Source organism: Talpa occidentalis, unplaced genomic scaffold, assembly GCF_014898055.3.
Source record: "Talpa occidentalis isolate TD23 unplaced genomic scaffold, MPIMG_talOcc4v2.1 talOcc4.8, whole genome shotgun sequence".
In the NCBI taxonomy this organism is placed as follows: Eukaryota; Metazoa; Chordata; class Mammalia; order Eulipotyphla; family Talpidae; genus Talpa; species Talpa occidentalis.
The window spans coordinates 57,479,584-57,502,719 of NW_023605194.1; the positions used below are offsets into that span (position 1 = coordinate 57,479,584).

Sequence of the window (23,136 nt, forward strand, 5' to 3'; positions counted from 1 at the left end):
TAAGCTACATGTGGATTCTTGAAAATTTCAGGTAGAATTCAATATCCAGTTTGAAATTTGAATGTTAGTCCGATGGTCATGTTTTTCAATCATCTCTCTGAACCGTATAGTACACAAAGGCAACCCAAAAATTCATAAAATATCTACTTACATAAAATCAATTTTGACAAGAAAGATAGTGGTTTATTTTAGATAAAATAATATTTTTTGAGAGATTTTTTTTTTTTTACTTTCTATCTGAAAGTATGTTCAGTAGTTCAGTTGAGCAAAGTTTATAATTATGTCTTTATGTTTTTATCAGTTTAATGAAGTTAATTTTAGGTAATCCAAGCATATTGGCAAGAAGGATAAGATTTATGGCATATATGATCATGGGTGCTAGGAATAGAATTGTGGGGACTACACCTGAGCAGTGAAATCAAATACTATCTGAAATTACAAATGAGGTAATAAGAAAATAAATAAATTTTAAACATGACTTAAGTCATGTATGGTGTTGTAAATTTCTTGATATGCTGTTTATCATGTAAATTAGTATATATGCATACAAGGAAGGGAGAGAACAAGAGAAGAGGTGAGGAGGAAAAAAGTTGATATAATAGCGAAGGCAAAATTTTTATAATGGAAAATCTGGTTTGAATTTTAGTTCTGCTTCTTACTAACTGAAAAATTTAAGTTTTTATAACAGTTTTCTCATAGGTAAAACAAAGGTGATCATTATCCACTTACAATTTCAATGTGATGATTAAATGAGATAATGGACATAAAAGCAGCTTTTTAAACTACCAGTTACTGAACAAATGTTGATTAATATGCATACATAAACATACACATAATTACGTCTTTTTTTTCCTTTTTTTTCTTTTTTTTAAAGATTTATTTATTTTTATACAAGAGCTGGGGTACAGGCCAGAGGCATGGGAGGGTGAGAGGATTCACCAGAGAAAGAGCGGGAAACAGAACAGGCAGAAATACACTGCTGAGGAGAGCAGCGGGTGCGACAGGAGAGATCTGCCGCACCATGTGGGATTCTTGCTGGCTAGCCGCCTGGCCGGAATCGAACCCTCACTGCAGAGGCTGCAGTCAGCTTCACAGCTTGGCGCTCAACCTGCTGCACCACTGGGGAGGCCCTAATTATGACTTATTAGTACATTGCACTTTAACCTGCACTGTAACATCCACAGAGTAAGTTTAGTAACTAAATATATCAAAGATGACATAGTCTTCATATTTTAATTTTATTATTAAATAAGTAATTTGGCATATTTAAGAGCAATAAAGTAGCCTATAGGGATTGTATCTTATACTTTCATATATCTATGGAAGCATAATTATTTGAAATGGTGTGTGAAATTATGTATTTCATAATTATATGAATGCATAGCATCTGGCAAATATTACATGTTTAATATATGCTAGAAAAATGATAAACAACTCTGATATAAAGAGCAAAAAGCAGTTTAAAAACTTTCAGCTGAGCCCCATATATTAGGTTAAGGGTTGCTTTTTCAAAATTTGCATTAAATATAAACAATGGTTTTTGAAAGGTAAATGCTTGTAAAACACTGTAAAACCTAAATATTCCCCACTTTACTGGCATGGCATCACAGATAGTGAGTAAAAGAACTGAGAATTAAAATGTAGTGTTCAGGGGCCTCCCTGGCGGCTCAAGGGATTAAGCACAGCACTGTGAGGCAATCTGTAGCCTATGCAGCTTGAGTTTGATCCCCACCCAGCCTGAGAGCAGCCACATGGTGCAGCAGACCTCTTCTGTCTCACCCACTGCTCCCCTCTGCAGTGTATTTCAGTCAATCTGCCTGTTCTGTTCCCCACTCTGTCTCTGGTAAATCCACTCACCGCCCCTCCCCACACCCCGCCGCACCTCTGGCCTGTACCCCAGCTCTTATATACATAAATAAAAAATATTTTAAAAATATTAAAATAAAAATCAATAAAAATAAAATGTAGTGTTCAGGTTAAATGTGTAGAGTCCTTTTACCTATGTTAGGCTAAAACAAAAAATCTAGAGGATGCAATAATATGATCAGAAAAATATTCCTCTACCAATACAAAGAAGACATTTCTAAATGTTCTATCGTGTACTAAATAGTATCTTGTTCTGCCTCCTTTTCTTTAATAGTTTTATTCTCTAGTTATAAAGGAGAGGTTGGTAGCATGTTTCCCTGCCAATACAATTGTATCAACATTATTTTTTATTTTTAGTTGGATGGCTATAATCCTTTTTATTTTTCATTTATCCATTCTTAAAAATGAATATAAAGTGTCTGAGTAGAGCACTGAACTCAGTGTTGGAACAGGCTCTGCTTTTGTGGACTTCACAGACCAGAAAAGTGTCAAACATTAAATAAACCCACCGTTTGATGCAAACATAATGCAGACTTGTGATGGAAAATGAGATGTACTACCCAGCTCTCTCTTCATTGGACAGATAAAAAGTTATCACTTCTAGGAGGGGTATAGGCATATTTACATCAGCTGTCAGCAGCTTCAGGGATTGCCACAACCTCAAAGAAGTGCCTTTACCAAGGTCACAACTTTCTCAGTATATCCCACATTTTACCTGATGCTTGAATGCAAAATCCTGGCCACTGTGATCCATTTTTGAATAATTCTAACTTGTAATCATAATTTTAGAGTTCCTTCTGGAGTTGGTCAAAAATGTTGACCCTATATAATTAGATTTCTCTCAGTTCAATTCTGATTTCTAACTCTGCTTTCCATGTGCATTGATGCCAAAGGTATAATTCAGTATGCCATTTGCAACTAATTTTTCTTATTGTCTGCTTTGTACAGAATCCAATTGCTAACAAAGAGCCTTACATAAGGATCTTGTTGCCCTCAAGTCATACAAGTATCAAAGATGGGAAGATCACGTATGTGTGTATATGTACATATATATTTGTTTTATGTACAAATACATAAGTTCAGACTACAAAATTAATCAGGCATACTTCTTTGGCTTGGATTCACACTATTTAGTTTATGATAAATCAGAAGGATGAGATTCTGAAACTTAGGACTGGAAATATCCCCTATGTGAGTCATAATTCATAATGGGGATATACATTGGATACAATCCCTTTTTCTACTGTCTTATTCTTTCTGTCTGAACATTTTTATGAGGAGTTCCTCTGAGCTCACAGTCTCTCTAATGGTTTTATGACTCCTTAGGATCATACTCATCCAAATCTGCACAGACAGATTTTTGTCAAAAGTGATCAGTCTTTATGATAGTAGCAAGAGTAATGCTTCCTCTGGGCAATCCAAATCAAAGTGGTTCAGACTTGTCATGTTGGATGCTAGCTGCAGTGTCCATTTAGATTCTTCAGACATTAAGTTTGAAATAATAGCTTTTTTTTATTATCTGCAGAATTCTTGGTAGACAGGTTAAAGAGCTTTAGTATCTTAGGTTCATATACAGTATTTTAATTTATAATTTTTATCTTTTTTATTCTGGGGTCCCATTATTATATATCACCAAATTGTATTAATTAGACTGTTTCTAAGCTTCAGCATAATTTTATAGACTAAATACCATTATTCTCAAGGAACATTTCCAACTGACCAATTGACACTAAAATGTTTTTCTCGCTAAGAGAATGCTAACGATATATGATGAAAAGTTTTCCTCCATTTTGTAAAGTATCATATTCACTTTGTCTTCTCTCATTCAACTAAAAATGCTAAAAATTTTGATAAAATATTTTTGTCCTTTATAACTCTGTAACTTTGAAAAAGTCTATGCATATGTATAGTAATAAGGTGAGAAACAGTACCATTTTAAACTAAAATTAGAAACTGAAGCATCTTGAAAAATGACTGCTCCTTGGTAATCATTCTAAAATAGTTGCCTTATAATTACATAAACAGTGCCACATAGGAATGTTCTAAGAAAGTACAATGAGAGGAAGGCAGCTGAAAAAGGAACAGTGGAGCAAAATTTGAATCCAAAATTTCTTATTCAAGAGACATTTCTACATTCTATGTCTGAACTACTTACCTCTGGCTATGATTGCAGTCTAAGGGAGTATATAAAAAATTAAGATAGTCCTTCCAATTAATTTAGTTTCCCTTATTAAAGTGAATTTGTTAAACAAACATCCTCAGGTAGAGGAATGAATATAAAACGTACATTTCTAAATTTGGTGACACCCCAAATATGGAAATTGAACATTTCTAAAAATTGCTAAGTTTGCACTAATTTGAAAGGAAATTTGCACTCCCATATTTATTGTAGTGATATTTACTATAGCTACATTATGAAAACAATTTAAGTTTCCCAGAACAGATGAGTGGATCAATTGAAATTTTTTAAAATCTCTTCGATTTGCTTTTCTGAGCTGTCATTATTTGACTTGCCTCTCTGAGATCTGGTGGAATGCTTTGACTTTCTAAGTTTTCTTCTCTCTTTTTGAATTTCTTCATTATAACATTTCTGAGCTTTCCAGCTTATAGGAAGATAAATTTTTCTATAATTTTTTTTGTTTGGATTCTGGAGAATTGTCTCACCTTTTTATGTTACATTCTCTTGAGATCTTGTATTTCCGTGTTTTTTGTATATCTCATCTGCTCATTTTGTACATTAGGTCTCCATATTTTATTATTTTTCATGTATTTGACAGCAGATTAAGAATTTAAAGTATTCGGGTCTCCCCGGTGGCGCAACGGGTTGAACACAGCACTGTGAAGCTGTCCGCAGCCTCTGCAGTGCGGGTTTGATTCCCAGCAGGCCAGGGAAATACCCATATGGGTACGGCAGACCTGTCTCACCTGCTGCTTCCCTCAGCAGTGTTTTCAGTCCATCTGCCTGTTTCTGCTCCCTGCTCTGTCTCTGGTGAATCCTCTCACCCTCCCACATCTCTGGCCTGTACCCCAGTTTTTGTATAAATAAATAAATCTTTAAATTATTTGTTTTTTTTTTTTAAGTATTTTACATTTCCACAGGTGGTGCTGTGTATATGTTTGCTTTCTTTATTTTGGCCTGTGCTCTTTTGTGTGTATTTGAACTGTTTTGTAATCACTGAGTCAACAAATTGCTGAGGGGCTTAAAAGGGTTCAGTGTGGATAAGTTTAGGTGGTACTGGCTCATGTGTGTGGCAACCCCAGCATCCTTCTGATATTTGGGGATTGGGATGAGTGACTTGGTAGTTCCTGTGTTGTCAATGTGACTTGCAAAATAAGTGCCTATCCCAGAAGGTAGAAAGGTAGAGTGCAGATCTGATGGCCCACTCTGTTGTTTTTGTTGTTTTGTCTATGTGCAGCACCTCACTCCTCATAAACGCTTTCCTCTCCTTGTAAAGTGTGTGCCTCTACAAACCTCTGCTTTCCCTCCCAAATGGTCTGGCTGGACTGTGAACTCTGCCACCAGTGTTCTCTATTCCAGACCACTACTCCCATTTTTTTTTTTTCTATATCTCTTCTTCTATAAGCATAAACGTCTTCAGTTTCAACTCTGTTAATGTCTGCACTGTTCTTTACACTCCAAAGGTAATCAATCTCTCTTCTATCCATAGAACTATGTCTCAGAACTGTGTGTCCCTCTTGTTGGCTGCTCCAAGAGCCACAGCCAGTGGTAACCAGGCCCTCCTAATGGTTCCCATGGCTGGCAGCTGAACTCTTGCAACTGGTGCCTGGCAGCTGTAAACTGTGGGTTTCTCGTTGACTGGTGGCTGGAGGCCTGGTTCCTGGGGCTGATGGTTCGGGCCTGGCCTCCAGTGACTGGAGGTGTTTAAGGCCATGAGTGGCATGCTGTCACTTCTGGTGGCTTGTGCTTGGCTATCAGCCTCCCACATCTGATTAGCTGGTGACAGTGAGCAGCCATGCTGGCAGCTCTGCTGGGCCATCCCACTATGGATGTTTCTCACAGCACTGCAATCCTCCTTTTCACCTTCAGACATTATTGGCTTTATTTTACTATAATTTCACTGAGAGTAAAAGAAGAAGAGTCTGTGTCTTTACTCTGTTGCCATTTTGCCATACTCCATGATTTAGACTTTAAGCCTTCAAAAAAATCACTAGTTTATATATATGAGTTTTCATAGGGATTGGATATTTGAAAGTTCCAGTAGTTGAAAAAAGTTTTAGTGATTTGAAATTGAAAATAATTGTTACCTTCAAGCCATTTTCAACAATGAATACGAGGCTTTTTGTGAGCAGAGAAAAATTTGCCAGTCTCTTAAGTCATTAATTGCTTCTCTGCTTTTACACTAATAACCAACATCTTGAAATAGCAGATTTAAGTAAAATAGACAACTATTTTATCTTTTTATGTTAGTAGATTAAAAAAATTGTATTTTCATTAATAATGTCATTAAAGATTCAGTACCCAGCATCTCCCTGTGACCTCTCTGCTCAACTTCTGTGGTTTTTACTACAAGATGAGAAAGCAGTACACAGCTTCTCAAATTGCTGTAAAGGACAAGCAAAAAGTTGAGCTAAGCTCCCTCTCAGCTTCACACTGGGCTAATTAGATGCTACATAGTAGTTCACACCTTTCTAATAGCTATTTTCTTTTTGTCCTCTAAGTTCTTCGCATGCACCTAGAATTTGTGAGAATAAACAAAAATGATTTTATATCTAAGAAACTAATAATAAATGGGCATAAATATAAGATAGATTTAAATTATAATTAATTGCTGAAAAATGCACAAGTAATCTGCCCAGAGACTTCTCATTGGGAAGGATGCAAATATCAGATGTTTTATACAAATAAATTCCACCCACACAGGCATGCTCTTAGATCTCTATAGAACTGGTAGCCCCCTAGTGTAAGAATCCCAATAATGGGCTTCAACTTTTTTTGAAGGGAAATAATGTATCTTAGACCACTCTAAAATTATCGGGGGGCAGGGGAGGGCTATTAACAAATTTGTGAAAAAATGTTTTTCTCTATTTCCTTTTCAAGTTGTATGCAATAAGTTAACAGTTTGACAAATATTACATATTTTTTCAGTATATGCAATTGTATATCATCTGGGTTTATTCCTAATTATTTGGTTGCCTCAAATATACTCTATCTTTGAATTTAATGATTAAAGCTTTCCAGAAGATTTTCTAGCATATATTCAAAGTTTCTGTTTTATATTTTTTTTTCCAGAGAAATCTTTGACTATGAACTATCAGCTAATTTTCCAGGAATATGAATTCACCAATAAGTAGTCACTAATCAGACCCCATAGTAAGGTGTATATTATAAAATGTGTTAACCATAGACAGATGATTATAAAGTTGCAGCTATTACTGTTTATCGCTTTGATGTAGTATGAGAAAAAGAGATGTGTGATTTTTCTTATTAACAATTTTAATTAACTTTTAATTGACTTCTAGGAAGATAAATGATTTCATTATAGCATCACACACTGAGCTTCCTTGAGTAGATATTAAACATCAATGCAAACACCTTGACAGTACTGCTGATAATAAGGGATTTTATGTTTAGTTATCTTGTGTAACATATACATACTCATGTATAATAATAAATAAGTGAAACTACCTGGCTTAGCCAGCCCATATCACTTGACTTACATTATCTTATATTTGTTTGTCAATTTAGAAAGAGAAAAAGAAAGAAGTGACCATCCAGTCTATAAACATTTGTCTCTTTTGGATATGTATTTGAACCACCTTAAAATTTTGAGAGTATTTTCATGTAGAATATTACATTATTTCATTCAATGTAGATACCTTATAAATCTTATCATGAAACTAGACATTCAGTGATTAAAGTAGTGGTGTATCTGGTCAAAATGTATGTGTGTGTGTTTGTGTGTGTGCACACACGCTCACATGATACTTTGATAATAATCCTTGATTTAAACTGACTTAATGAACATCTATTCATAAGGATGCTCTAACATTTAAGTCCTCATATAGAAGGTATGTTCATCTCACTGTAAAATAAATATTGATGTTATTTGAAATATTTAATATTCACAAGAGTTATAAGACATGGTCCTATTCTGAAAGGACTTATGGGAAAAGGGTATAAAATAAAATTAGTAAAAGTAAGCATTTTTCAAAAGGAAAATTCTAACCGATTAACTGAACTATATTAAATGCCAGAAATTTTCCTAGAAGAAGTGGGGCTGGGATTTGAAGAATGGATATGACTGGAACTTCAAAGATAAATAAGAAATCGTCGGGCCTCCCCGGTGGCGCAGCGGTTGAGCGCTGGGTTGCGAAGCTGCCCGCGGCCTCTGCGGCGCCGGTTCAATCCCCGGCTGCTCCCCGGCCACCAGAGGAGGATCCCACATGGCGCGCAGACCTCTCCTGCCGTCCACTGCTCCCCTCAGCAATGTACTTCAGTCCTTCTGCCTGCTCTGCTCCCCGCTCTGGCTCTGGTGAATTCTCTCACCCTCCCGTGCTTCTGACTGTACCCAGTGCATGTATAAACAAACAAACAAACAAATAAATAAATAAATAAAACATGCCTATATTAAAAAAAAAAAAGAAATTGTCATGGCAAGTTTTGAAGAAAATGTCATAAAGTTAATGGTGAGTCCTAGGAAAATGTAGAAAAGTGATTAGACTTCATCAGTGAATATATACAGGAGAGTAAACAGTAATAATATGTTAAAAGATAGGTTGGAATTAAGTCATACTTAAAAGTTTAGACTTTTCCTATGGTTTAATCAACACATAGAGAAGAGGTTATATTTCTTTACTTGGGATTTTACAATCTAGTTCATACAATAACCCCTTGAAAACTTCACCTTGTTCATTAAAATATTAATGGTACTTGAGAAGTTCTGAAGGAATGCAACATTATAAATTTCCTTTAATCCCAATTGCCCAATTGCCTCAAAGCTTTGTTTATTTGAACATAGATGTCCCCTTTTCTCTAATTCCCCTCATCATTTTTTGATTTGGAAATTGTACTAACATTGTAAGATTTATCAACTTGCATTGCATGAAATGTAATATGGGTTTAATCAAAGTCATGACTAAAATTCAATATTTAATTATCTCACCATATACTTTTGTGTACATTTAAGCCATTTTTTTTTAAATTCCGTATTGTCCCTACTGAAAGCATATATTTTTCTGAGTATTTTTTTCTACTATTATTTTTATTTTGCTGCAAGCCCCTATACTGAGGGATGATTATAGGAATGAGTGAGTATGGACATTGTTGGTCTTACGAATTTAAGATAGTCATTTTCAAATTATGAATCATGGGAAAGTAAAAGTATACAGTACTGTTGTGTCAAAAACATCTGGAAATACTGGGAAAAGGAGGCCTTAATCCTGGCATTTCTCAAAAATTATAGCTATATGTGACAACCTCAAGGTATTAGTGAGTATTCTAAACAAACACAATGAAAAAAAGTCTGTGTTTGTATTTGATTAGAAACAGTGATCTATACACCCTAAGAATTTGAGGATATCCATTGCTAATAGTTAGCATTCCTTGCCCAAGCTCAAAACCAATTCAGAGATAGACAGAAGATTCTGGTAGGTGACTCAAGCCAATATTAGAAAAATTGAAGCTTCGTTGAGAGTCAAATTCATTAGCTAATACTGCATCACACAATTAAACTACCCTATACAGCTCTTCCCCTGTGGACTAGAATTATAAATATCACCCATAGAAGAAGAGCTTATATAACTAAAATGTAAACCATAGGATAATCTTGTAAACAGTCAGATCTTAAAGGAGGCAGTACATTTACCCAGTTCCTTCTCCCAAATTTACCACTTACAAGTGAGTGAGGAAGCAAAGACAGAGCAGGTGTCTTGCGAAAATATTCCTTTGTTTGGCAAGATGAAGCATAGAGGAGGAAGTTCTCCTTCAGCCATCTTAAGGAAATAGGATCATAAAATATAATACTTTTCTGAGCTGATGTACTTTGGGAAGATCCCAAAGGAAAATATGGTTAATTCAGAGATGTGGGAAATACATGATTCAAGTGGTTCATCCAAACAAAATGAGTTTGTTTTTAAATCTCAGTTTCTTATTAGAGCAAGTTTCTTAACAATCCCCTAGTTCAGTAGTCAGCAAATGTGGATAGTTAAAATCAAATGTGTAGTGTTCCCAAAGCCATTTGTTATCAGTGTAGGTACTACATTTGCATTTTTCTAATATTATCTGTTGAATATATTGATATTAGTGTCCATTCACTTAAGTTATTGTATTTTTTCAATGAAATATAGATGGTATTGCAGTTAGAATTACACAATAACAATGGTCTTATCCATGTCACAATTGAGGATCTGAGCTATATTTGCAAATTTCACCTCTAATGTGTATAGTGGTAAGAAACTAGATTAAAAATGACTATTCTATTACAGATATATTTCACAATTTATATTGCTGAAATATCTGAAATCCAGAGAGACTAAATTTGGTGACATACCAAAGTTAATGATATAAAAAAAATACATGTTAGAAACACTAGAGACTAATCAGAACTTTTGTAATATAGCAATATTTTTGTATATAATGGCCCTTTACCATCATAACCTCCATAACCAGTCTTAGATATTCTACAAGATACTAAAAGTAAGAGATATTTAAATGCTGTCATACCCTGTTCAGATCATGAAAAATTACTACCATGCATTTATTTTTAATTGTGACTTTGGTGGTGGTCTTCTTATCTTCTCTCTGTGACCCTGTACTACTAAATCATATACAGTGTTGTAAACCACTTTGACTCAATACAAAATGCTACAATTTTTAATTTATTGAGTTAACATTGGTTTACAATGTTGTCTATGATTCAGAGGTATAGGATCTCATCCTTCAGGTGTCCTTAACACATGACATCTACCACTAAAACACCCATACTCTTGACTATTGTAAATAGAGCTGCAATACACATAGGAGTGCATGTATCTCTTTGAGTTAGTGTTTTTGCATTCTGAGCGGCGTAGCTATGTAGGAGTGGAATTGCTGTATCATGGTACATCTATTTTAAATATTTAGATAAGCCTTCATACTACTTTTAATAGGGGTTGGACCAGTCTACCTTTCCACCAGCAGTGAAAGAGGGCCCATATCATTGCCAAAACCTATAGTTTCTGAACTTTTTTTTTTTTTAAATATTAAATTTTATTTTTATATTCCCCCATACAATTGCAAACGCCCCATTCTGACCCCAATCCTTCCCCTCCCGCCCCCCACCCCCAAAAAGTGTCTCTGGTTCATAGTTTTTTTGTTGATTTTGATTTTCACTTTCTTATATTCATTTTCCTGGTCCCTTATTTAAGTTTTCTAGATTCCTGCTATGAGTGAGACCATCCGGTATTTTTCTTTTTCTTGACAGTCTCTCAGATGTGATTGGGTACCTCGTTTTGGTTTTAATTTTCATTTCCCTGATGATAAATAATGGTAAATATCTGTTCAGGTGTCTATTGTCTATGCATATGTCTTCTGTGGAAATGGCATATTTAGCTCCTCTGTACATTTTTTTATTGGGTTCTTTGCTTTCTTTTGTTTGTGGCTTCTTTTTAGATCTTTGATACTAGCCCCTTGTCAGATGTATTGTGTGCAAATATTTTCTCCCATTCAGTAGAGTGTTTTTTTGCTTTAGCAATAGTTTCTTTATTGTGAAGAAATGTGTTCCTTGTTATCTAAGCATTAGTATTTATCTACATCTTAGTATTTTACAACTTGGAGCTGAGCCTCAGACATGATGAGAATTAAATAATTTTATCTTCAAATTTTTGAATGAATAATTGAGTGAGTAAAAGAGATCAGATATATGTTCTTCATTACTTGTCTGTTGGGTTTATGGAAGGACCATTTACTGCAATAGGGAAGAAAAAGATAAAAAATAAAGATTTAGACATAGATGTAATCAAGATTTCAATTAGAAATATTTTTAGGCTTCTGATGGTATAGAAATAGAAATAAATAGTCCTAGAGATATGTCCCACTTGTGTATTTATGTTGCCTAAATGACATATGTTACCTCTGTATGTTGCTCCACTATGTTACCTTACATGACAAAAAGGATTTTGTTGATGTGATTAAAGCCAAGAACCTTGACATGGGAAGATGATTCTGGATTCTTCAGGTGGACCCAATGCAGACACTGGAAGAGGGTAGGAGAGGAATGGGTCAGAGAGGCAAGATAGATAAAAAGGAGGAGATTCAAAAAGTATAAGAGACTCTCAACTTATGACTTCTGGCTTTGAACATGTAGGAACATGGTCAAAGGAATATGGGTGGCCTCTAGCGACTGGGGATGGTTCTCATGTGACAACTAATAAGAAAGTTGGACTCTAAATCTTACCACCTCAGCAAACTATAGAGTCAATGACTCACATAAGTAAGATAGATCTTCCCTGATTACCTACAGAAATGAACTTCTGATCTATGCAACTTTATTTATATTTAAAATATAAATAATAAAGGTATATCAGGTGCTAAATTTGTGTTAATTTTCAATGGCAACAATAGAATATCAATCTAAACATATGTGAAGTTTTCTAATGGAAATATAAAGTAAGAGGCTGGACATAAATAGAACAAAACATGCAATACTCACCCCCTCTATGCACGTATACCCATATGGGCGTGTATACTCACACAGCCACATTAGTCATTTTGAATTATTCTATCATAATCTTTAGGTGAACAAAAAATATATTGAGCAGGAATGATTAAATTATTGGTTATGTGTGTGATACCCCAAAGTATTGTGATCTTAAGAACTCCCATAAAACAGTCATTGAAAAGGTCACTTAAATTTTCAGGAGTGTTGGTCTTATGAACTAAGTCCCTTTTATATTATTTTTTAAAATTTAGTTAATCAGTGATTTCAGCCCAAAAAATAAAGGAGTTGGGGTATGAACCTCTTGTTCTTTGTTTTGTTTTTTCACTAAGATGACCATCTTGACTAATTGTAAATAATATATAAGGAAATGTCTAAGAAAAATGTAAAAGTAGAAGAAAATACATTTATGGGGACTCTTCAACTCTTTTGCATCAGATTTTCTTCTCCAGCAGACATCCCACAATAATTCTTCCAGGTTTTCTGAGGTTTAAGCCTCAAGAGGTAATGCCCTCCTGGGGGCATTTAGTTTTGATGGGCCAGAGAACAATCCTGCTATTGTGTCAGGCACTCTGCTATCCAGAAGAGTACAGCTACAAAAGTGACTTTCACATCTTGGAGTTTATTGTTGCAGACGTGACTCAGGCCTCAGCAGCCCCACTCTGAATGCTTCACCGATTTCCCTGAAGCTGTCTCAAATATTCTATTAAATACATCGTATTCTAGGCTTTGTGGACATTAAGTGATTATTATGTCCCTGGCTCATAATGCATCCAAATGTCTGTCTTGTTTCCCTCTTTCCCTAAGCAACACTTTGGGGCATGATCATAGCATATTTCAGGCTTTAAAAGATTTATTTTGGCTTTTTTGAAGAACAAAATCATAGAGCTATTTAAACATAAAATTCGCAGAATTTGATAGCAAGAGGTCATAATTTATATCACAATTAATAAGAATTTTATATGAGATTCTCATAACACTCAATTAGAAAAGTATTTATTGAAAATTTACTCATTTCATGCAAAGTGATTTCATATGACAACATTTTCAGTTAATATGCACTTATTATAACATCAACAGTTCTCAGTTATGACTTGGAGATTTGTATTCTATCCCATTGCTGTGGTTTTGTGGTTACTATATTTTTATTCTCAATTGGATTTAGTTTCGTATCTTAGTTCCATGTATTCATTTATTCTAACATTTGTATATTCCACATACACGTGTTAAGTATTTTTTTTAAGATTTATTTATTTATACAAGCACTGAATACAGTCAGAGGCTCAGGAGGGTGAAAGAATTCACCAGAGTCAGAGCGGAGAGCAGAGCAGGCAGACCGACGAAGTACACTGCTGAGGGGAGCAACGGGCGGCAGGAGAGGTCTGCACGCCATGTGGGACCCTCACCCAGTGGCCAGGGATCGAACTGGCACTGCAGAGGCTACGGGCAGCTTTGCAAGCCAGCGCTCAACCACTGCGCCCCCAGGGAAGCCCTATTAAGTAGTTTTATACGAGAGGCAGTGTTCTATGAACTGGGGTACAATACATTGATTTCTTGTGTAATCCTAAGCAAGATTATTAAATTCCAAAGCCACAATTTTCTCATTTACAAAATGGTACTAATGATATTTACTCACAAGAATATTTTGAAGATAAAATGAAGTTATATAGTGCTTGAGCAAATATAACTATAAAAACAAATGTACAAAACACTTGAATAGAAAATAATATAGACTCTTACATTATTATTTAGTAGAGTGTGTTAATTTAAAGCAATATTCTCATACTTTAGAATTTAAAATGTATTAAATAAATTATATTACAAGGAAAATTCAGTATCTTTGAAATTAATTTTCTGTCCTATAATATTCTGATTGCTGATGTTATCAATGCCAATGATATTTATTTTATACTCAATTTCAATGAATATTATAAATTAGGCTGTACTGTATTTCATGTTTTAGTATTTGAATTACAATGTCATTATCTTTTTCCTTCTTAGAGAAAAAGCTATTTGCTTAGAAATATAACTTACTCATTACTCTTTTCTAACATTTATCAGCAGTAAAACAAAATGTACTAGTGAATTCCTTTGTTTTTAATTTCATTTAGGCCACAGACCCTGATGCTGGAATAAATGGCCAAGTGCACTACAGCTTGGGTAACTTCAATAATCTTTTTCGCATCACATCCAATGGGAGCATTTACACTGCAGTGAAACTTAACAGAGAAGTCAGGGACTACTATGAACTTGTTGTTGTGGCAACTGACGGAGCAGCACACCCTCGTCATTCAACTCTCACTCTTGCCATCAAGGTTTTGGATATTGATGATAATAGTCCTGTGTTCACCAATTCAACATATACTGTTGTTGTGGAAGAGAATCTGCCAGCTGGGACATCCTTCCTTCAAATAGAGGTGTGTGAGAGAAGCATTAGTGTAATTAATTCTGTATTATAAAATTTGCCATTAATGTTGTTTTAACAGGTTTATCAAATAAATAACACACATCCAGATAAATCTTAATTTCAGATAAACAAGTAACTTTTTAATATAAATATCTCAAATATTGCATATTATATGTTAGCCAACAACCATACTTTAGAAATATGCAAAAAATAATGGGTTAAAATATGCATTTGGAAGAAAATAAATTGCAATTTTAATAGATTTTGACTTAAAAAAGTAATATTATATATTTATTATCACAATTGACAAAATAATAGTTTGTAAAGAATGTCTTAAACTCTGGTCTTGTATCTTCGAAGGACTCAATATTGAATTTTCATGTGCATTCTATAAAATTTATCTTTGTGCTCACACAGTACCAAATAAATATTTATATATTTACATATGCACATATGAGGAGGTAGCAAGATGCATATATGCAAATATGTGTACTCACATACATATGTATAGATTTGCCCTGTATTTAGAAAACTGAAATATTGCTTCACCCATTATTCCATATACTTTCAGTAGACGACTGACATCCTTTCAGAGGTATAAATCTCCTTGCTAATAGTGTTTCCATACCTAAGTTTCTTATTTCATTTCTTTAATATCACCAGCAGTTCTGAACATTCTGATTTAGTAGGCTAGGTTTACTCAGAAATACACATTTAAAGCAAATATATCTATCTATGTATGTATGTGTATATATACAAAATTGAATATTATTCAGAGATCAAAATAGATAAACTCGTGTCATTTGCAGCAACATGGATAGAGCTAGAATGGATTATGCTCCACAAAATAAACCAGAAGAAAAAAGAAAAATATTGGATGGTTTCACTTTCAAGGGGGATACAGGGAAACCAAATGAGGGATCAGGGGGAAAAAAATAATATATAAATAAATGACAAAATTAGCAGGTAACTATAAATCAAAGACATTCTACAAGGGAGGGGGAAGTAGAACATCAAAACAAGGGAGAGAAGAGCACAAGAAACCACGGTGATGGTTCATGGGGGAAGTGGTGAAGGGAATGTTATTGGGAATGCATCTGAAAAGAGAACATACACGCATCATTGTACAAAAATGAACAATGATATAATATATATATAAACACACATATATAAATAAAAATAAAGCAAATACTCTAATTCTGAGTAATGATAGACAGCATAGACATAAGTCTATGTTTTAACAGTAATTTTAGTTGTGATGTTGACTGGAGATTGACTCAAGTTTGCATAGGATATGTTTGCTTCATGCACATGCTAAAGAGCAGATCTTCCCCATTCCATTGTTTCTTCATTTCATTCCCATTATCAGAATTGCCTTTGCCATTTTGTACTACTGGATGAGATCCTTATTCTCTAAGACTTCTATAAAAATGTGTTCTTTTAATTAGACTATATCACTCACAAAACTATTTTTTCTCTGAATCATGTATTTTAGCCATCTTTAATATCATGCTCCCCAATGTAAAAACATTATTTCCATAAGTTTTGAGTTCCTCTATTTAGCTAACACCATTGATATAATCATTGTTCTGTTTAACTTGTTACAGGCCAAAGATGTTGACCTTGGAGCAAATGTGTCTTATCGGATAAGAAGTCCAGAAGTGAAGCACATTTTTGCACTACATCCCTTTACAGGAGAACTCTCCCTTTTAAGGAGTTTGGATTATGAGTCATTTCCAGATCAGCAAGCAACTATCACTTTTCTAGTGGAGGCCTTTGATATTTATGGAACAATGCCACCTGGTATTGCTACTGTCACCATAATAGTAAAGGTAAGGGATATAGATGACTTCTGGTGACCTACTTTGCAATATCTACATGCCATTTCTGTTTTTTATATTATACCTGTAATTTGGAGACAATGACTCATAATATCATATTGGTACCTGGCTGCAAACATAGATTTTTGTTAATATGACGTGTTTATGAAGAACTGAGAAATTATTGTTCAAATAAAAAGATATATTTTGAAGAGCACTGAACAGAGTTCTATAATTATGGGTGCCTGAGTCTGTCAGCTCTGTGACTTCAGGCAAGTCATATTTTCTCTGGACTAGAGTTTAATCCAAAATCCACAATGCATGGATAATAACTCCATCCAAATTCTTCAGTATAAAATTTTGTTTAAAAATATTAGAGTTCTAAGGCTCTAGAACTAATTAGTTTAGCTTAATTTGTAACCTAAGATTCTAGAATGAAATAAACTTTGGAATCAGAGGGAATTGGGTTTAAATTCTGCCCTTGGGAACTATGTTAAACTTCTGAATTGGTTATTTGTTTATTGTAATACCGTGTACCAAATGACTATAAGACCATGCCATCTTCAACTTTTTAGGTTTCTAGTAATATTTAAGGTGCATAATCTATCAAAGATATTGAGATTATTTAGCTTTCTCTCACAATGGATATGGCTGATAATGGGGAATGTGTAAAACTCATAAACTCTGATTTACTGTCTGGATTTGGTTTAGATTTATTTGCCTGGATATTTTTTTATGGAACAAGTTATTGGAGTCAAGTATGATCCCAAAATATCACCTAGACAAGCAAAGTATATACTAAGCAAACCTCATTTTATACCTGGAATGCAATTCTCTAAAAATGCATCCCATATTCCCTGAACACCTTTAATTTTAATATAGAGCAATTACTCAAGGTTTCTACATCAGCACATCGGAAGGAGTTACTAATAGGTGGGCTCATTCCTTCTCCAGGAATCAGTAAGTTTTGATCTAATTTTTGTTACTTCAGTTGTTTTATTTAGAGAAGTCAAACCACTTCATTTTTCAAGTTTCCCTAATACAAAATTATTTTTAATTTATTGTATTTTTATAATAAAACAATATTTAATTTTACGTATTTTCAGGATGATTATTTTCTTTTTCAAAGTAATATAATAAAATTTGCAAAATATTTCTCCAAATACTCTAGTATTATTTAACTCTATTGATTTCAGGAGGCCCCATAAAAATAGCTTGGAAAAAATAAAAATCACTTGCTTGCTTGTTTGTTTTGAAGGGAAGAATAGAGTACAATTTTCTTTTCTCCAAAAATGTCAGTCTTTCCTAATCTTGCTAATTTTTCTGCTGTTGTCCCATGTACTTGAAATATAGACAAACTGCTTTGCTGATAACATAATTGCATGGTATTTACTAAGAGATATATTTAACCAAAACAGTCAACATGAAAATATCTTGATGATCTCTCTGTGAAAATATGCAGAAACAGAAGAATTTAATTTTATAAAGAACAAAATAAAAATCCAGTGCTTAATATCTGTCTAATCCATCAACCATTTAAAATTGGACTGAGAATCTGAAAATTCAAGAAATATTTGGAAAGGAAAATATTTTCATAATAGAAAAAATAAAATTTTATCACAAACACCTGAAAAGTACATTCTTACTGACAAATGTCAAGCATCCAAAACAAAAGCAATTATGATAATACAACTAATATGTATTTTTGTTGCAAAGTCTTTGTAGAATAGTCATATACAAGTCCTTTATCATTGTACATTTATTAAGTATATAAAATAATTGAAAGAGTTGGACAAAGTCAAACAGAAGACGCACCCTAGAAATCTGAATATAAAAATAAGGTTAATGGAGAAGGGGGCCATTGGAGAGCAAAGGTGAAAGAGGTTACAATGGACAGAGTTGGAGGACTGTGGGTGCCATGGTGGTGAGTATAGTGTGGTAATATGCATCTGAAGTGGACTCCTGTGTCTCTGAATCATGTAGAGTACTGTAAACCAGTCTTACCTTGATGAAAGAATATCTCTGGAATATAAGCATATAATTTAAAACAGTTTAAAATATAAAATTCAGAGAAAACCTGCCCTTACAAAATGAGTTGTAATATGGAAAATATACAGAAACAAAGGATATGTTTTCTATCAGAAGCCAAAAGCAGAATATACATTAGACAAGTTGAAATATGCAAATGATATGCAATACTGGGCAGCAGTAAAACAAATGTAAAGAACTCGCCTAGGATAGACAGATGACTTAAGTCATTTTATTGATTGCAATTTTAAAGAGAATGACTGCATAGACATAGAAGAGAAAATGACTGGATTCACCCTGTTTATGTTTGCATGTCCTTGATGGTGCAAAATGAAAATAGGCAGGGGTAGGTGGAAGGATCAGAAATGAAAGACTATCCACAAAGGCCAAGGATGTTGGAAATACAGAGAGTCTAGAAGATAGAGCTAGCATTTGCATCATTCAGAGAGGTTTCCTTCTGCAGACAAAAACGAACTGTTCCTATAGCCACAGAATATAGAAAATAAGATAAATTTTCTAGACAGGAACTCTGTCTAGGTCATCTTACCCTGTACTAAATACCAAGGAGGCTTTTGCCAAACCATGGACACATGACAGGTGGCAATGTGTCACTGATGTGTCACCATGGTGATAGCATTGGTAGAGTCCTGGTTTTGAGTTGGCCACTCAAATCAGAAACTCTGGACATTTCAAGATTCATAGCATCTTTCCATCCTTTTCTCTGATGGGATGAGATTGAATAAAAGATGGTTTCAACACATCAGCCTGTGATCTAACAGACTGATCATTATTTATTACAACTTTAGATTTTTCTTTGAGACTTCTCCTCAGTGTGATACTGAGACATCTCCTCAGTGTGATACTAATGAGACTCATTGGTATTTGTGTCAAAACATAACTCTGATAATATTTGCATCAGGGATAGACAACCCCCAAGAATTGAGAATAGTTTCAAAATCAAAACTAAAGACAAAATAAAACAAATATAAATTTAGTCAGATAATTAAGATTATATTATTGGTTTTATTTATTTTCAAAGGGGTTTAGATAACTGTGGTTTCCATTTAAGAGAGCCCCATGCAAAACTGAAAAAGATTTGCTGGGCTGAATATGACCCTGTGTGCAGGGCCCCAAGAGAAGGATGACAGATGACCAAGGGAGAATAAAAAACAGAAGTCAAATATTATGAAATACAGCAACTGGGGGAACAAATAAAGAGTGTCTGGAATAGAAAGCAGACTGGTATCGGGATATATCAACTGTATGGTCTGCCAAGAAAAGGGGTATCAGCTCCATAAACATTAAGGGATTTTAGAGAGTAGGGTAGCCAACATTTCTACGTGGTAGTGTTTACAGTAGTAATACTACAGTAGTAACTGAAGTCATTCCTCACTGGTGCACCCCATCTTTGTCTCCTGATAGAGCATGCATCAAAGTTTCAAATGAGCATAGCGTTCACTATATTTTCATCTTTTTTAACATTATTAAAGTATAACCAATGATTATTTTCTAATCAGAAACATCTCTTGTCCAAAACAATTTTCCCCATGATTTCAGAAAATCTATTTTTTAATTAATGAATTTATTTTAATTATTTTTATTGTTTTATATATTTTTATTGTTTTATATATTTTACACCATTTTTCATTTTTCCACAATATATGCATTTTAATGTTGGTTATAGTCCCCATACAATTCCCACCCCCTTTTAAATTGAAGTAAAATTGCATTATAATATTATATAAGTTTTAGATATGCATCATTGAGAATCAAAATGTGTATATTACATTAAGTTCACCACCAAGGTCCAATTCTGTATTTCACCATGCCCTTGTCCCCTTTTACCCAATTTATCAGTTCCCATTCCCTTTTGGTAATTGATCTTTTAGTTCATAAGTTTATTTTTGTCTTACTTGTTTTCTTTATATACCACTTATATGCACATATGAGTGAGCTCAAAGTGTTGTTGTTGTTTTTGTTGTTGTTTCATCTGGTTTATTTTACTAAACAAAATGCTCTGTAGGTCCACCCAAAGTATTGCAAATGGCATGATTTCATCTTTTTCTAACTGAGTAATATTTTTTTATAACTCAGTACTGTTCCATTTTGTATATATACCACATCTTCTTTACCCATTTATCTGTCATTGGGCACTTACATTGTTTATAGTTCTTGACTATTGTAAATAGTGCCAAAATAAACTTGACGTGCATATTTTACTTCAAATTAGTGGTTGTGTATTGTATTTATGAAATGAGATAACTGGTTCACATAGAATTTCTCATTTTAATTATTTTGAGGAATATGTATACTCCTTTCCATAATGACTACACCAAATTACATTTCCACCAACAGTATAAGGTTCCTTTCTCTTCATATCCTCCCCAATACTTGTTTCATTTTCTTTAGATAATTGCCTTTCTCACAGATGTGAGTTGATATCTAATTTTTATTATTTCTCAAATACTATGTGATGATAATGAACATCTTTTCACATGCCTATTGGCAATCTGTATATCTTCTTTGAAGAAATGTCTATTCCAATCCATTGTCCAGTAATTTAATCAGGTTTTTCTTGTTGAGTTTTAAGAGTTCTTGGTATATTTTGTATATTAACACTTTGTCAGATAAATAATGTGAGAATATATTCTCCTATTCAGTGGGATGTCATTTTGTTTTGATTCAAATTTCTTTCACAGTGTACCTTTTTAGTTTGATATGGTCTCATTTGTTTCAAAATTGCATTCAATCCCTTTCCTTTACTTCTTATGGAAAAGCCACCATTAATTTGTAATCACAGTAGTAAGATCCTGTTCTCCTGATGGAAGACTATGGGTAATTTGGGGTGGTAGCATGCATTTGAGGTATTAATTTACACCTCTGAATTATATAATGTGTCGTAAATAATTGTTGCTGCCATAAAAAAAATTGGGGGCCAAAATATAAGTAAAATTATTTTTTTGGTCTTGAAAAATATTAATTAAAAAAAATTTCCTTAAATCTTTGCTGGTATGCCAAAGTAGAAATGGTTTCTATGATTATTTTAGATTTTAAATAATAAATAAAATAAATAAAAGTCATATTTTCTTCTTCCTAGGTAACTATATTATCAGGTACAATTTTATTTGCTTGATTCATGGTAACAAATTTTAAGTTTTCCAGTACAACATACATTTTTAAGAAGAGTTTGGCTGGGTTATAGTTGTGAGCAATCATAGCATTGGGAATAGTATTTGGAAACATGAAAGCTAATCTTTGTACAGAATAACAAAAATAATAGCAGATGAAAACAAACTGGTAGGGATCTTAATGATAAAATTGTTAACAAGACAAAAATGAAGTTTTTTTTTTGTTTTTTTTTTTTTTTTTTTGTTTTTTTGCCAATACTACCCTCTAGTGGAATAGTGGAAAGTTAAAGAGGACTTGTTTTTGTAGAATATAGCATACACTAATTTGTTACATAATGGTGCATTTGTACAGAATCAGATTTATGAAAATATTTCTTCAGTCATCCTTGGAGAATAAATTAATGAACTATTGATTATGCTTGTTGGCAGTGCATTTCAATATTTGTTAATATGAAACAATGCTTTGTACAAGAACAATGTGCAACTGGCTACACATTTTAGCCACAATAAAAGGTTGTAATTGCAAAATGTGTAAAATCTACCATAGTAAGAAATAACTGTATTAATTTATTCTTCATCCTGTCAATTGCAAGCAAACTAAAGACAAGAATGCTAATCTTTTGATGGCCTTCAATTATTTATAGCCTTAGATTTGTGTCTAACTAGTTTGTGAGGTCAGCTTACACAAATGCCCTGCTTGCATCCATTTAGAAGGTGAGTCAGGTAAATAATTTCCTCCTAAAAAAAGGCTGCTGTACTGTGCATGTAAGCAGCTTTTTTGATATATATGGAAAATCATTTATTATTTTTATTTCCCTTAAAGAATCAAGCTATCCAAAGTGTACCTTGACATAAGCTTTTAAATGTTTGTGTGAAGAGGACAGGGAGAAGAAATTTCATAGGAACATAGTGAGCTTATGTGACTTTAGAAAGACTTGTGCAGAAAAAACGGAGTTTTGGAATACTTTTCTAACCTTCAGAAGTTAAAATATAGGCATGCAGATTTCTACTCCTTTAATTACAAGATCCACTCATTAAATTAATTGATACTCTTAAAAAGAATATTTGCATGCAAATATGTATTTACCCCATCTAGAAACTTAAGATCAATACCCTAAACTACCCTCATTATAGAGAACCAGTGCTTCTTAAGTTCATTTACTTGTTCAGATGCTCACATTCGTAAGTATAATTCCTCTTTCAGAGGAATTGTGAATATTATATATCAAAAT

At 33.6% G+C, this 23,136-nt stretch overlaps 1 protein-coding gene across 7 annotated transcripts in view; it reads left to right on the forward strand.

Moving 5' to 3' along the window:
• Positions 1-23,136, forward strand: part of PCDH15 (protocadherin related 15) — a 1,524,279-nt gene that overhangs the window by 1,330,783 nt on the left and 170,360 nt on the right. For all 7 annotated transcript variants that reach the window (XM_054690675.1, XM_054690674.1, XM_054690669.1 and 4 more), the window contains 2 exons: positions 14,633-14,938; positions 16,536-16,760. In XM_054690675.1, coding sequence (XP_054546650.1) covers positions 14,633-14,938; positions 16,536-16,760 — 531 coding nt within the window. The remainder of the gene's footprint in view (positions 1-14,632; positions 14,939-16,535; positions 16,761-23,136) is intronic.